Source organism: Alosa sapidissima, chromosome 20, assembly GCF_018492685.1.
Source record: "Alosa sapidissima isolate fAloSap1 chromosome 20, fAloSap1.pri, whole genome shotgun sequence".
Lineage (NCBI taxonomy): Eukaryota > Metazoa > Chordata > Actinopteri > Clupeiformes > Clupeidae > Alosa > Alosa sapidissima.
The window spans coordinates 21987179-22000221 of NC_055976.1; the positions used below are offsets into that span (position 1 = coordinate 21987179).

At 48.5% G+C, this 13043-nt stretch overlaps 1 protein-coding gene across 13 annotated transcripts in view; it reads right to left on the reverse strand.

Moving 5' to 3' along the window:
* prom1a (prominin 1a) overlaps positions 1-13043 on the reverse strand; it is a 73285-nt gene extending 60242 nt beyond the window's left edge. For 8 of the 13 annotated variants that reach the window (XM_042075376.1, XM_042075379.1, XM_042075375.1 and 5 more), the window contains exon 1: positions 12452-13042. In XM_042075376.1, coding sequence (XP_041931310.1) covers positions 12452-12686 — 235 coding nt within the window. In that variant the 5' untranslated portion in view covers positions 12687-13042. Of the gene's footprint in view, positions 1-12451 lie in introns of all 13 variants that reach the window. The other 5 variants (XM_042075374.1, XM_042075373.1, XM_042075381.1 and 2 more) reach the window with 3 other exon arrangements.

Below are 13043 nucleotides of genomic sequence, written 5' to 3' on the forward strand. Positions count from 1 at the left end.
GTGACAACAGTATTCAATGCAGGATGAAAATGCTTATCCCTGATGTGATGAACCCAATGTCATTAAGATGAGTAATACATTTCAATCAGGTATCTACACCAAACAAAGTCCTTTTAGACAAGTCCCTCCACTCAGCGACCATATTGCAATGCATTTTGGGCACTTATCGGGCATCTATTTCGGGCAGAACTGTGCATGCACAAGGCTTCACGACACCAACCTCGCTCCAGTGGCAAGATCACAACACATGATTGGCACGATGTATTCACAACATACCACATGATTGGCACAATGTATTCACAATGTCAACTTTTGGCGGCATAAGGGGCGGAATATATGTAGACGACGCTTGCGTTACAAACTAACCCCATACATTTCTATGGGAGAATATTTGAGTGCTGTGTCTCCTCATTAGCAAATCTCTGTCTACACTCCCCAACCCCTGTGTCACACATACAATATCAACAAGTCTATTTCTTATTTACTACTTTGTATATCTACATGTATGTTATTTTACACATATTACATATCGTTGTTGCTGTGTTGTAGTCAAGTCACTATGCCTCGAGTCCGAGTCCAGGTTCGAGTCTCCAGTATTCAAGTCCAAGTCAAATCCAAATGACTAAAAAAAATACAAGTCAAGTCCGAGACGAGTCCACTACTCATCTGAGTCAAGTCCGAGTCGAGTCACTATTACAGTAAAAGCAAAACTTCGGGGCATTCATGTCTCCAGGCATTTGGCGCCATTAAAGTTCATTATTGTAGGAACATGGTGTGATGTGTGATGTATGACATGAAGCAGTAACACTCCATTGCACTAATATTAATACTAAAAATAATTTATATATTAAAATCCTATACCAAATAATACTCTAATGACATATTACAATTATAGCCTAATGACATTTTACACAAAAAAGTCGAATCCTCGTCTCAATTTCCGAGTCTGCATGGTCTGAATGTAGTCCGAGTCCAAGTTCGAGTCATTCAGTGCTCAAGTCCAAGTCAAGTCACGAGTCTCTAAATGTAGCTCATGACTCTGACTAGTACTACAACACTGCCTTGTTGTCATGCACTCTATAAATGCCAACTATAAGGTGAATGTACAATAACGCAATACTAAGCACTGTAATGCCCTCCGGTATACAGCACCAGTTGTACATTGTGAAGATCATATTTCACAAAAAGAGCTTTTGACCATTTTACTGTAACAGTTAGGCACCATTCTCACTGTCTGGCCAGAGATTCTCTCACAGACATTTAGCTGCACAGCATGACTAAAACACCCCCTACACACACACACACACACACACACACACACACACACACACACAAACCAAAACAGCCCAACCCATCAAACTCTGGGGGGCCTTTTATTTAGTAATGAAATAGAAACATAATAAAACCCACAGCCAGCTTCTGCCCAGCTGTAGTGAATAAGGTGATGATTTTCTGCCTCCTCTCTTTGCGTCATTGATTTTGTTCAGCAGGCCTTCTCTTCACTGGCCTCCTCAGAGAGACATTACCATAACTCCTGCAGCTTTACACCCTTAATAATGCTAATCAGGTGTTGGCTGGTGTGGGTGGACAGAAGCACAAAACACCCACACACTTGTGCACACACGCACCACACACACACACACACACCAAAAAGCGTCTCTCCCGCCCATACATAAATACACACACAAATAGAAATGACAAAAACAGTAAGCTTTTTTCACCTTGTCTTGAATTATAGAAACACAGAGGCTTTTCATAAGTCACCAGGCTTTCAGTGCAGCACACCGCCCCCCCACCCCCCCACCACACACACACACACACATACACACACATCATCCCTACCATCCCTTTGACTGTAGTCACACAGTTCCTTCACATCCAGACAACAAAAGACCACCCAAACCCACGCTCCTTCTTTTGGGTGCACTGGGAATAACACAATTTAATGTCACAAAAAAAGCACTTTTGCGTGTCATAAAAACAACACTGTGATGTGTTGAATGTTGGAATACGGGAAGTGTAACATTGTCTCAGCACTGGTGTGGATTATGCACAGATACACCGCAGAAGCGCTCATTTTAATAGTGAGCAAGTTAAATTAACGCTGATCATTGATTTCGCTGCCTGCTGTGATTTGGGTGTCTCTATCTGGAAGGACTGGAAGCTGCTCTCACAGTCATCACTATTTCCCCCACTTCACTCCTGGCACAGAGGAGCGGGTGAACCGACTCCTCCTCAGCCAGGCCCAACACCCCTCTAGTGCCAGGATGGGGCCCCCAGGGGCCAGAGCGGGGGGGGGCGGGGTGGGGTGGGGGGGAGTGGGGGAGTGGGGTGGCGAATATAACGGGTCTGTGTGAAACATGTCAGCGGGAGATCGGTCGTGGCAGCCTGTACGCTTGTGTGGCTCCACCAAATGAGCGTCAAAGTAACCAATGTGACAGAGTGGGGCGAGGCTTTATGTGCAGGGTGCTGTGGCTATAAATAGCAGGCTAGCAGTGCGTCCGCGCAGTACACACGCAATCATCAAACAGCATGTAAGCAGCCATGAGTATTTATTTGGCTAATGTCATGATCTTTGCAATTTCACAATTAAGTTCCGTGGTGATTTTGGTATCTTACTGTATCTATGTGTGTTTTCTGTGATATTTTTCTTACTGTATTACAGCAGAACTACACAGAAAAAAATATTTTTATATATGATTTCCTCTTTAATCATATCCCAGATATCGAATACACAGGCTACAGTTTCAGTCATTAGCACAGGGCTTACAGTGTCCATGAAACTCTCAAGGAAAAACACATGGCCTCTCCACTAAGCCATTTACTCTCCTTGCGTCCACACGGAACGGTCTAGAAGGAAATGCAAAGGATTGCACAGTGTTAATCAGGCTGGGGCTATTGTCCCTTTCATGCTGACCGGGGCAGAAAGGAGGGGCAGGAGGGGGCATTAGGGTGTTTATCTCTCTCTCTCTCACACACACACACACACACACACACACACACACACACACACACACACACACCACTCACTCAATCTTGACAGGTGAACAAAATCTCAGATTACTGTCAGCTTAAACCTGGCAGCTATAACTATGGTGACCAGACAGACAGACAGTCAGATTGTGATAAATACTGCGGGTGGGGGAGGGGTATCGATTGTACACACACACCACACACACACACACACACACACACACCACATGCGCCGGAGGTAAGACTCAGAGAGCTGTGTCATCAACTCCCATAGGAAAACAGCACAGCGAGGGCAGGCGGGTGTATGTATGCATGTGTGTGTGTGTGTGTGTGTGTGTGTGTATGTGGGGTGTGCACTGAATGTAGATGTGCAGCGCCACAACCACTGAGCCTCGGTCTCCTAGCGCCACAACCACTGAGCCTCGGTCTCCTAGCTGCAGGAGACCTGTGCACGGGAGAAACGCATCGCAGCTCTGCTGTGGGAGCCAGTGTCATGCTGTGTCTCTCTGACTCGTCATATTAAGTACTGAGGCCCATTTCGCAGCACACATATGTAAACAGACATTATCAAGGGTCTCTACATTTAATGTGCGGGGGTCTTAAGGAAGGGGGCACCTGGCATTTAGGGCCGTGACGAAACAGCCTGTAATGTCACTGGCAGTGGTGGCCGTGAGGAATGCGTGGAACGGCAGCACTGGGGATATAAACTGGACTCAGATGGGGCGCTCTGACAGGCTAGTCCACTTTCTGCGTCTGTCTGGCACATCCTCTGGAGCTACAAGCCGCCTGGTTGCCCAGACACACAACCAACACACACACACACACACACACACACACACACACAGACACACACGCTTCAGCTGACAGACTCTCTGAAGCTCTGTGAGGCAGCAGCAGGATTAATGAGAGCTGTTGCAGGAGCTTCAGTGATGAAGCATGAGGTGCAGTTTGGGTGTTGTGGGCAGTGTGTTGGTGATATGGCACGGCAGTGCATGGCTTAGTGTGGAGGGGGCAGTGGGTTGGTGATATGGCATGGCAGGGCATGGCTTAGTGTGGAGGGGGCAGTGGGTTGGTGATATGGCATGGCAGTGCATGGCTTAGTGTGGAGGGGGCAGTGGGCTGGTGATATGGCACGGCAGGGCATGGCTTAGTGTGTTGTGCCATAATCCAGAGGTGACACTGCTCAGTAACAGGTGCTGGGCATCACATGGTGTCTCTGTACTGGGACATGGCAGCCCCTAGTGGCACATGGCAGATAGATACACAAGTCACACACACACATGCTAGATAGAAACACAAGTTACACACACACACGCTAGATAGATACACAAGTCACACACACACATGCTAGATAGAAACACAAGTTACACACACATGCCAGAGGAACAAGGAATCACCAACTCATGTCTTAACCCTTCTTTGCACCTCACTCCCTTCCTATCACACAGCTCTCTTTCTGTCCTCTCTCTCTATCCCTCTATCCTTCTCTTCCTCTTTTTTGATTTATATTATCATTACTTCTTCCCTTGTCTACATTCTCTACACCCCCCCCCCACTTCCCCAACCACTCTCTCTTTTTTCTCTCTATCACTTTTTCAGCCAAATGCTCATTATCTCCTTCTCTTTCCTCTCCTCCTTTCTTTCCTCCTCTTTTCTCTCCTCCTTTCTTTCCTCCTTTCTCTCTGCACCCCCTCTTCTCTCCATCTCTGTCTTCTTCACTTGTTGCTTCTCTTCCTGCTCTTCTGACCCACGTGCATGGGGCCTGGGCAGGATGGACTCAAGACCCAGTGGGCATGGTCGTCAGTGCGGGCACGGGCAGTGCCCTCCTAACACACTGGCACAGTGTGTTCCAGCTCTCACTGCTCACTCACTCTGACACTGTGGTGCCATTCTAAGATTACCTGGAGCCAAGCCTGAGAGACTTGCCACCTCAGTGCCCTCTCCCTTAAAACTGCTGCTTCTCCACTCACAAACACACACACACACACACACACACACACACACACCACATAAACATTCATACACACACACACACCACATAAACATTCATACACACACACACAAACACACACACACACACACACACACACACACACACACACAAACATTCACACACACACACACACACAATCAACACAACATGTTGAACTCCATGATAGGGCTACATAGCAGAGCAAGTAGTTTCTCTTTCAAGGGCATTTTGAAGTGACCATTGTTTGCGACAGTGTATGTGGGCAGACAGACTTTCTTGGTGAGTTAAAGAGAGCTGGTGTGTGTGTGTGTGTGTGAGTGGGGCTGAGGTGGTCAGTGGCTCTGGCACACACTGGCCAATGTGGATCGGAGGGCCTGAATGGGCACTGCTGCCACAATGAGCTGCGTTGCGTAATGGCCGGGCATTCTGGGATGGCTGCTCCTTTCAGCAGTCACCGGGTTCCGGGCTTTTTTGTTTTCTCACTCGGAGGAGAAATTCAACCCACACAGCCAGGGAAAGGGAGACAGAGAGAGAGAGAGACATGAGAGAGAGAGACAGAGACACAGAGAGAGAGAGAGAGAGAGAGAGAGAGAGAGAGGTGGGGGGAGAAAGCGAGACTCTATGGATGTGTGAGTGTGTATATGTGAGTGTGTGTGTGTATGTGTGTGTGTGTCTGAGAGTCTGTGTCTGTGTGAGACTGTGTGTGAAAAAGAGACAGAAAAAGAAAAGAAAGAAGAAAAAGTGCGATGTTCAGCAAATAAGGAGACGACTGAGAGAGAGAGAGAGAGAGAGAGAGGGAGAGAGAGGGAGGGAGAGAGAGAGGGAGAGAGAGGGAGGGAGGGAGAGAGAGAGAGAGAGAGAGAGAGAGAGAGGGCAAGAGAGAGGCCAGACAGGAAGAGAGAGAGTGAGGGAGGGACTACCGACCGAGTGAACGAGCGAGAGAGAAAAACAGCAGGTCACCGAGGCCGCTCTAACAGCTGTTTCATTCAGGAGCAGCTTTTTGGCTGCATCCCCGTACCCATCACCCCCCCCCCCCCCCCCCCCCCCCCCCCCCCCCCACACACACACACACACACACGCACACACACACCACCACCACTACTCCCCTGGCAACAACATACCTGCTGGGTTTCCATCAGGAATCCCATAATACCACACTGCTGTGGTACAAACTGTGGTAACCGTGGCACAAAAAATACTTTGTCCTGGGGTTTGGAATGCAAATGGAACTGTCACAAAGACAGCAGGAGAAGCCTATAGAGCAGGGGTGGCGAACCTCTGTGTGTGTGTGTGTGTGTGTGTGTGTGTGTGTGTGTGTGTGTTTGGCTCTTCATGCTGCACTGGTTAGCCACCCCTGCTAGTGATGACACCCTGGTGCTCCACTTCCAGTGCTCAGTGGTGCTTGACCAATGGGATGTCAGAGACAGTAGCAGTGGACAACAGACACTTTTCAAAACCTTGCCTCACTATGAACACATTGGGCCCATTTGTGTCCCGTATAAAATGACTAACAGCACTCTTGATTGTGCTCTGAGACGCACAATTAATCCCTGAGACTAGAGACAAAATTATACATAGTGAGTGGACATTATGCATACTAGTGAGTGGGCATTCCTCTAGTGAGGACTCCATGCCCAGCACAAGTCAGGTCTTAACCACTGAACCCAGGAGAATTCTTTGGGACTAGCTTTGATGAGCAGCCCTTGATTCAGCCTTAATAAAGCCTTTAATACAGTATTGTGTCTTGTAGAGTAGAGTAGATTGGGTTTCATCAGCCTTAACAACGCCTTTCATACAGTATTGTGTCTTGTAGAGTACAGTAGATTGGGTTTCAAGTCCAAGGTGATTGTGAGCGGATCATGGACACATTGGTTTTGTTCTTCACAGTGCTGTGTGCATCACTTGAGTCTGAGCCGTAGTGCCTTCTGTGGAGCACTTCACCCACAGCCTCCATGCTGTCTCTCACAAAGACATACATCACTTGGACACAGGGCAGGCTATAGCAGAGGGAAGAGTGGCGGTTATCATGCTCAGTCCATACCACAGCACTGGGAGCCCTGTAACAGATGGATGTAATTGAGGACAAAATGGACTTTGGTTGCCTGAGTGACCACTACTGGTCTCTTCATTCACCTGACCATCAGTTACTCTACACCGCAGTCTGGTTCTGTGATCTAATCTTTTTAAAGTGGTCCCACCAATTGGCAGCCGGCCAAGTCCACAGATAACTCATATCAGTGTGTGTGTGAGTGTGCGTGCGATAACTCATATCAGTGTGTGTGTGAGTGTGCGTGCGTGCGTGCGTGTGTGCGTGTGTGTGTGTGAGAGAGAGAGAGACGGTGGATTAGGGGAAGCTGGTCATGTGATGTCATATCTCATATCTCAAAATGGTTGAAAAGGAAGGAAAGAAGCAAGCGTTTCTGAGAGACCGGATCTCTGCCCTGACCTGCAGCAGCGATAGCAAAACACTGACCACATCCTCCGCAAAACACAACACACACACCAATTAGTGTCTGCCACAAGCGCCTCAGTCACTAAAATGTCTGCTCCCATTACCACAAACCCTGGATCAGCTGAGCTGATAGCTCTTAACGGGTTTGACGATGCCCAGGGCTGGATGACCTGGTCTCAGTACACAGGTGCTGATGGCAGTACTACAATTAGGAGGGACCTCACTGCAAGAAGCATTTCTTCTTCTTCTTCTTCTTCTTCTTCTTCTTCTTCTTCTTCTTCTTCTTCTTCCTGTCACTTGCGGAATGCTGCCAACAGGGCATGTTTGGGCTGCTGTGTCTGGATTCTCTCACACTAACTAAGCGATTTGTCTGGCTGTTGGCTTTTCTAAAGTCCTCTATTAACACTGCAAATGCACCCGCTGTGAGAACAGAAATGGAGGCGATGTAACACAAATGTAATGAGCCTGGTTTCACAAGCGCATCCCTGGGAACGAGCGATTCATTTTTTTCCCCCTGCGTTTAGGTAGCTGACAGCAGGACAGCACAAGGCCACCGCGAGCGCCGAAGACGTCGTGCCGTCGGGAGAAGCCGATGCTCGGGGAAGTCCCCAGGCCCGATGTGTCGGCACCGCGGGCTCCAAAGTCGCAGTGCTGACAAGAGCTGGGGTGACAGCCAAGATACCAAGAAACAACACCCCCCCACACACACACACACACTCATCACCACAGCAGCGCCCTCCACCCCCTCTGACATAGCCTGCACATATACAGCAGCTCTAATTCTACCGTGCTGCTGATTACATTTCCAAATGTAATCAAGAGGATTTATTATTCTGTCACAGTTTGTTAATGCTCAAAACATTTCCCTCCCTCTCTTTCTCTCGGTCTCTCTCCATCCATCTCTCTCTCCTTCACTCTCTCTCTGTCTCTCCATCTCTCTCCTTTCTCTCTCCATCTCTCTCTCCTTCACTCTCTCTGTCTCTCTCCATCTTTCTCTCCTTCACTCTCTCTCCATCTTTCTCTCCTTCACTCTCTCTCTGTATTTCTCTCTGCTTCGCTCTCTTTGCGTCTGCATTCAGCGATGCCTGCCTGGGGCAGGGAGAGCTGACAATGGCAAGGACGAGTCTCTCAGTGAGGAGAGAAAAGACCGCACGAGAGTACAACACACGGCTGATGTGGCCCTCGCTCCCAGAGCAGTGTGTGTTTGTGTGTGTGTGTGTGTGTGTGTGTGTGTGTGTGTGTGTGTGTGTGTGGATGACAGATGAGATGAGACATTTTCGGTGGTGAACTACAGGGGGTCAAAGAGGAAGGGAGAAATGCTGAATCAAGAGAATCCTGAAGTCTTGGCATGCATATTCATTGTGGCGAACCCACTTGGCATGGACAGAGGTCAGCTTGGAGAAAAGGGTAGTGGACTGAGAATGTGTGTGTGTGTGTGTGTGTGTGTGTGTGTGTGTGTGTGTGTGTGTGTGTGTGTGAGAGAGAGTCAAAGTAAATTAAGGACGTCCTCCTCCAGTGTGTCCAGTCTGTTTGTGAATGGAGTCTCTGTGTTAATGTGTAAACATGTTGGTGAGCTCGCTGTATGTGTATTTATATGTGTGCTTGCATCTGCACATCTGTGTTTGGATGTGTATGTACACTTGAGTGTGTTTTATGTGCACATACAGTACATATGAGCATGTACTGCATATGCATACATGGTCTGTGTTTGTTTGTGTGTTTGTGTGTGTGTGTGTGTGTGTGTGTGTGTGTGTGTGTGTGTGTGTGTGTGTATATATGCCCATCTATGTGTGTGTGTGTGTGTGTGTGTGTGTGTGTGTGCGTGCGTGTATGTATGTCCATCCATGTGTGTGTGTGTGTGTGTATGTCCATCCATGTGTGTGTGTGTGTGTGTGTTTGTGTGTGTGTGTGTGTGTGTGTGCCCCACTGGCAGGCTGAGCTGAGTGTGGGCTTGAGCTCCCAGAGGACACTACGAGTGTGGGGGGCGGCGGGGCGGGGGGGGGGGGGGTGCAGGAGAGGTCAGGGCAGAGGGGGAGGCCTGCAGCTCTGCCAGGCGAGATGCCATCTGTGGATCCCCTGCTGCCTGCTGGACCCATCAAACCCAGCTGTCCTCTGCCCTGTAGAGGGGACCACGGCCCCAGCGCTACCCTCACACACACTCTCCTCTCCTCCCACTTTATGGGGCCGAAGAGGAGGAACGGACTAGTAAGATGGAGGGTGAAAACAGAGAACAGAGAGGTGGATGATGGTTGGCTGGCGCTCAACTGTTTTAGCAAAACCTTAGTTGCTCCACTATGATCATACCACAAACATGTGCACTGGGTGCTGGTAATTGGGCTTATTAAAATCATCTCTCTCAATGAATGACAGCAGCTTCCGGAACAACTTCCTCCTCGGTGCACCTCCAGGCCATCTCATTCATTGTGTTCAAAGGTCACAGCGTAGTGGATGGACCATCTCGGCTGAGTGGACGTCCTGCTATTTGCATAATGTTTCTTTTGCATAATTGTTGCTTTCACACCAGTGGCACACCAGTGCTACTGCTACCACTAGCAGCAGGGGCGTGGAAACCGCAATGATGCCGAGGTCACCCAGGGGCCCGGAGACGACAGTGAACAAAGCTGACGATGACACATGAGCTCTGTCATGAGCTCCGTCACCCAGGAAACACCAGAGGGAAGGCAATTCAGGCTACACACAATGATGCATCACGCACTTGAGGCTAGAGGCTAGCACACTTTCCCCCTGTGATGGACAAACATCCACTGAAATTCTGCCGTCGTCACCAGAGGATGCCACCCTTCAGTCTAAGAGGCTGGGCACACACACACACACAGGGTGCACTGCAACGCAACGCAACGCATGGATGGCACCAATGCCAGGGTTACGGTGACATGGGTCACACACATACACCATGGAATGCTGCCACTTTGCGACACATGTAGGGCAGAAAAGAGGGGAAAGCATACACACACACACACACACACACACACACACACACGCACGCACGCACACACACTACACTCTGGCCTTGATGCCTGCAGCACTGTTTCCCTGGAAACTGCTTCTAACCCACCACAAATGCAGACTCTCTCAAATCCTCAGGCAACGTTCAGGCTTCCTCCGCCTGCAGACACCTGTGGTGAGGTGAGGTTTGTTCAGGGAAGACATAGGGGGGTGTGAGGAAGGCGATGATTACACCTCTCTCTCTCTCTTTTTCTCTCTCTCTCTCTCTCTCCTGCGCAAACAACCACCTCCATTTCAAAAAGCGATGAGCGCTTTTTTTGGAGAATATAACAGCCGCTTTGGGCACCCTTTGGGAACCCATCATAAATTAACAAGGATAAACGACCACACTGCCCTAATAATGAAAATAACTTTCTAGTGTGGAGTTAATTTTATGTAATGTAGCTTTTTTCCCCTTTTAGTTCCCAGACAGACACTGGCAAAATGCACTCAGAACCATTTTAGCCCGAGCTTTTATATGGGTGGAATGACTTCAGGGAACACTTACAATTCCAGAGCATAAAGTGGACTGAGGGTGGACAGAGGGTTCTTCAAAAGCAGAAGTAAGTGTGTGATTGCTACGGAAACCAACAGGACTCCCATTATCAATACATTATTAATACATTATCAATACATTATCAATACACTTCAGCGTGTCAGGCTGGCGCTCACTACAGCCTCTTGATTGTCACAGCCTGCCCTTCCCTTGCCTTGCAAACACAGCCTTGGCGTCAGCGAGCCATGGGCATCTGATATGATGTCATATTCAGTGGACGGTGAAATGTGTTCCGTACACAGGGGAGATGAATCATGAGGGCCTCCAATGGCCATGTGCAATATTCCCACCGCTCTGCTCCCGATGCTCAGTGGGTCCACTCCATACAAACCGCCTTGTGACTCATCCAGAGAGATGGATTATCGTTGCCCTAGTTAAATATGACAGTGGGCCTCAACTGGTTTATGTGGTCTGAAAGTAAACAATCAAGCAACTGCAGAAACCATATAATGTGGTCAGAGGCTAGGTGCAAGAGCTCTGATATTGCTAGTATGGAGGAAATAAATTAACCTCTACAAAAGGCTCAAATCTATAACATAATCATTCCTGATCACTTGCCTGCATAAGCATCTGTCTTAATCAATCTAATATTCTACCTGCATAACATGGATTAATTTCATAACAATCCCTTTAATCTAATTAATTTCCAATTAACCACTATCAGGTTGTGTCGTTCTTGCCAAGTGCAGGCTGCTTCACACTGGAACCCATTGGAAAATAAAAGCGCAGCAACATATGGCATTGCAGATTATAGGATTACTTCATTAAGAAGGTGAGTCAGAGGGCCCCCTGGCCTAATCTCTAGATTTGTCTATTGATAAGCACAGAGAGACGCAGCCCAGAGGTACGACGGGTACCCGCTCCAATGTCACCCGTGTTTAATTCGAACAGCCTACCTGTGCTTGCAGTTCAGTTTAGTGTGGGAGGCGGTCTTAGTGGTCGTAGTATGTTTTAAAATGTGCAATCAATTCTATAGTCTATAAAATATCAAACGTTTCTTGGATTTCACAGAGAATGCTTAATGCCTGAAAGAAACTCTGTGTAACGTTTTGATAGGGCGTAATTGCCCTTTATTAGTCAGTAAGACAGGGGCAGGCAACCAAGGATGAGTCATAAAATAAAGATAGAATTTAATGAGTCCCATAACTCATAAGACACAATAATGTATGCGCGATGAGCATATTATGAAGGGTTCAATGAGCACAGAACACGGTCGCACATTTCCATCACCTATAGAGAGGGAGATTGCAGCCCGTCACTGTTCATGAAAACGTGGTACAGATTTTCATGCTCTTCGTGCGAAGTGAAACGGATTTAATGACATTAGCCTACACTTGCTTCTGTGCTGCCGCCGCCGCTACTGGCATGGCACACTGAGACCATCCTGTCAAGTACCGCTCGCTCAAATTCGGTTCTGGTGTTTCAGTGAAACAGTCTGTCGGTGCATGAAGCTCATCACTCCGGTATCACGTTAAAAGAGAAGTGGGCTTACCTTCAGGGAATGGATTGGGCTGGACAACGTAGAGGAAAGCATGGACCATGTGGAATAGAATCCCTATCGGCCCCGGCTCATAGTGGGCCACGGTCTCGTAAACTCCGGCTGGAACGTAGCCGAAATCCAAAGTTCTTGCTGGAGATGAGGGGCTCTCTGGTTCCGCTGCTTGGACGTCAACTTCGCCAGACGTCAACCCCCAGCATAAGAGCAGCAGTCCCGCTTTCCAAGCCATCGTTCTTGCCGGTCAGATAATATTAGCAGAGAAAAAACAAAATCCCAGGAGGAATTGGTATGCTACAAGCAAACACCTACAACCTGTCTATGACTAGATAGCGCGTAAATTATTCTGCAAGGCAACTGGGATTAAAGAGGGGCCAAAGCACTAGGGGGTAAAGTGGTGGACGGCAGGTCTCATGTCCTGCTGCCCAGCGAGGGATTCATGTGTCTCATCGCTCCCGCAATCGCCAGCTCCTCAGCGGCATAGGCAATACGCTCAGTGTGCAGCTCCTCGTCTCCCTTCGAGTCTCCGCACCGCACCGAGTAAACTGCGAGCGAGCATCTATGCTGGAGGCGCGTCTCGCAGGCTGCG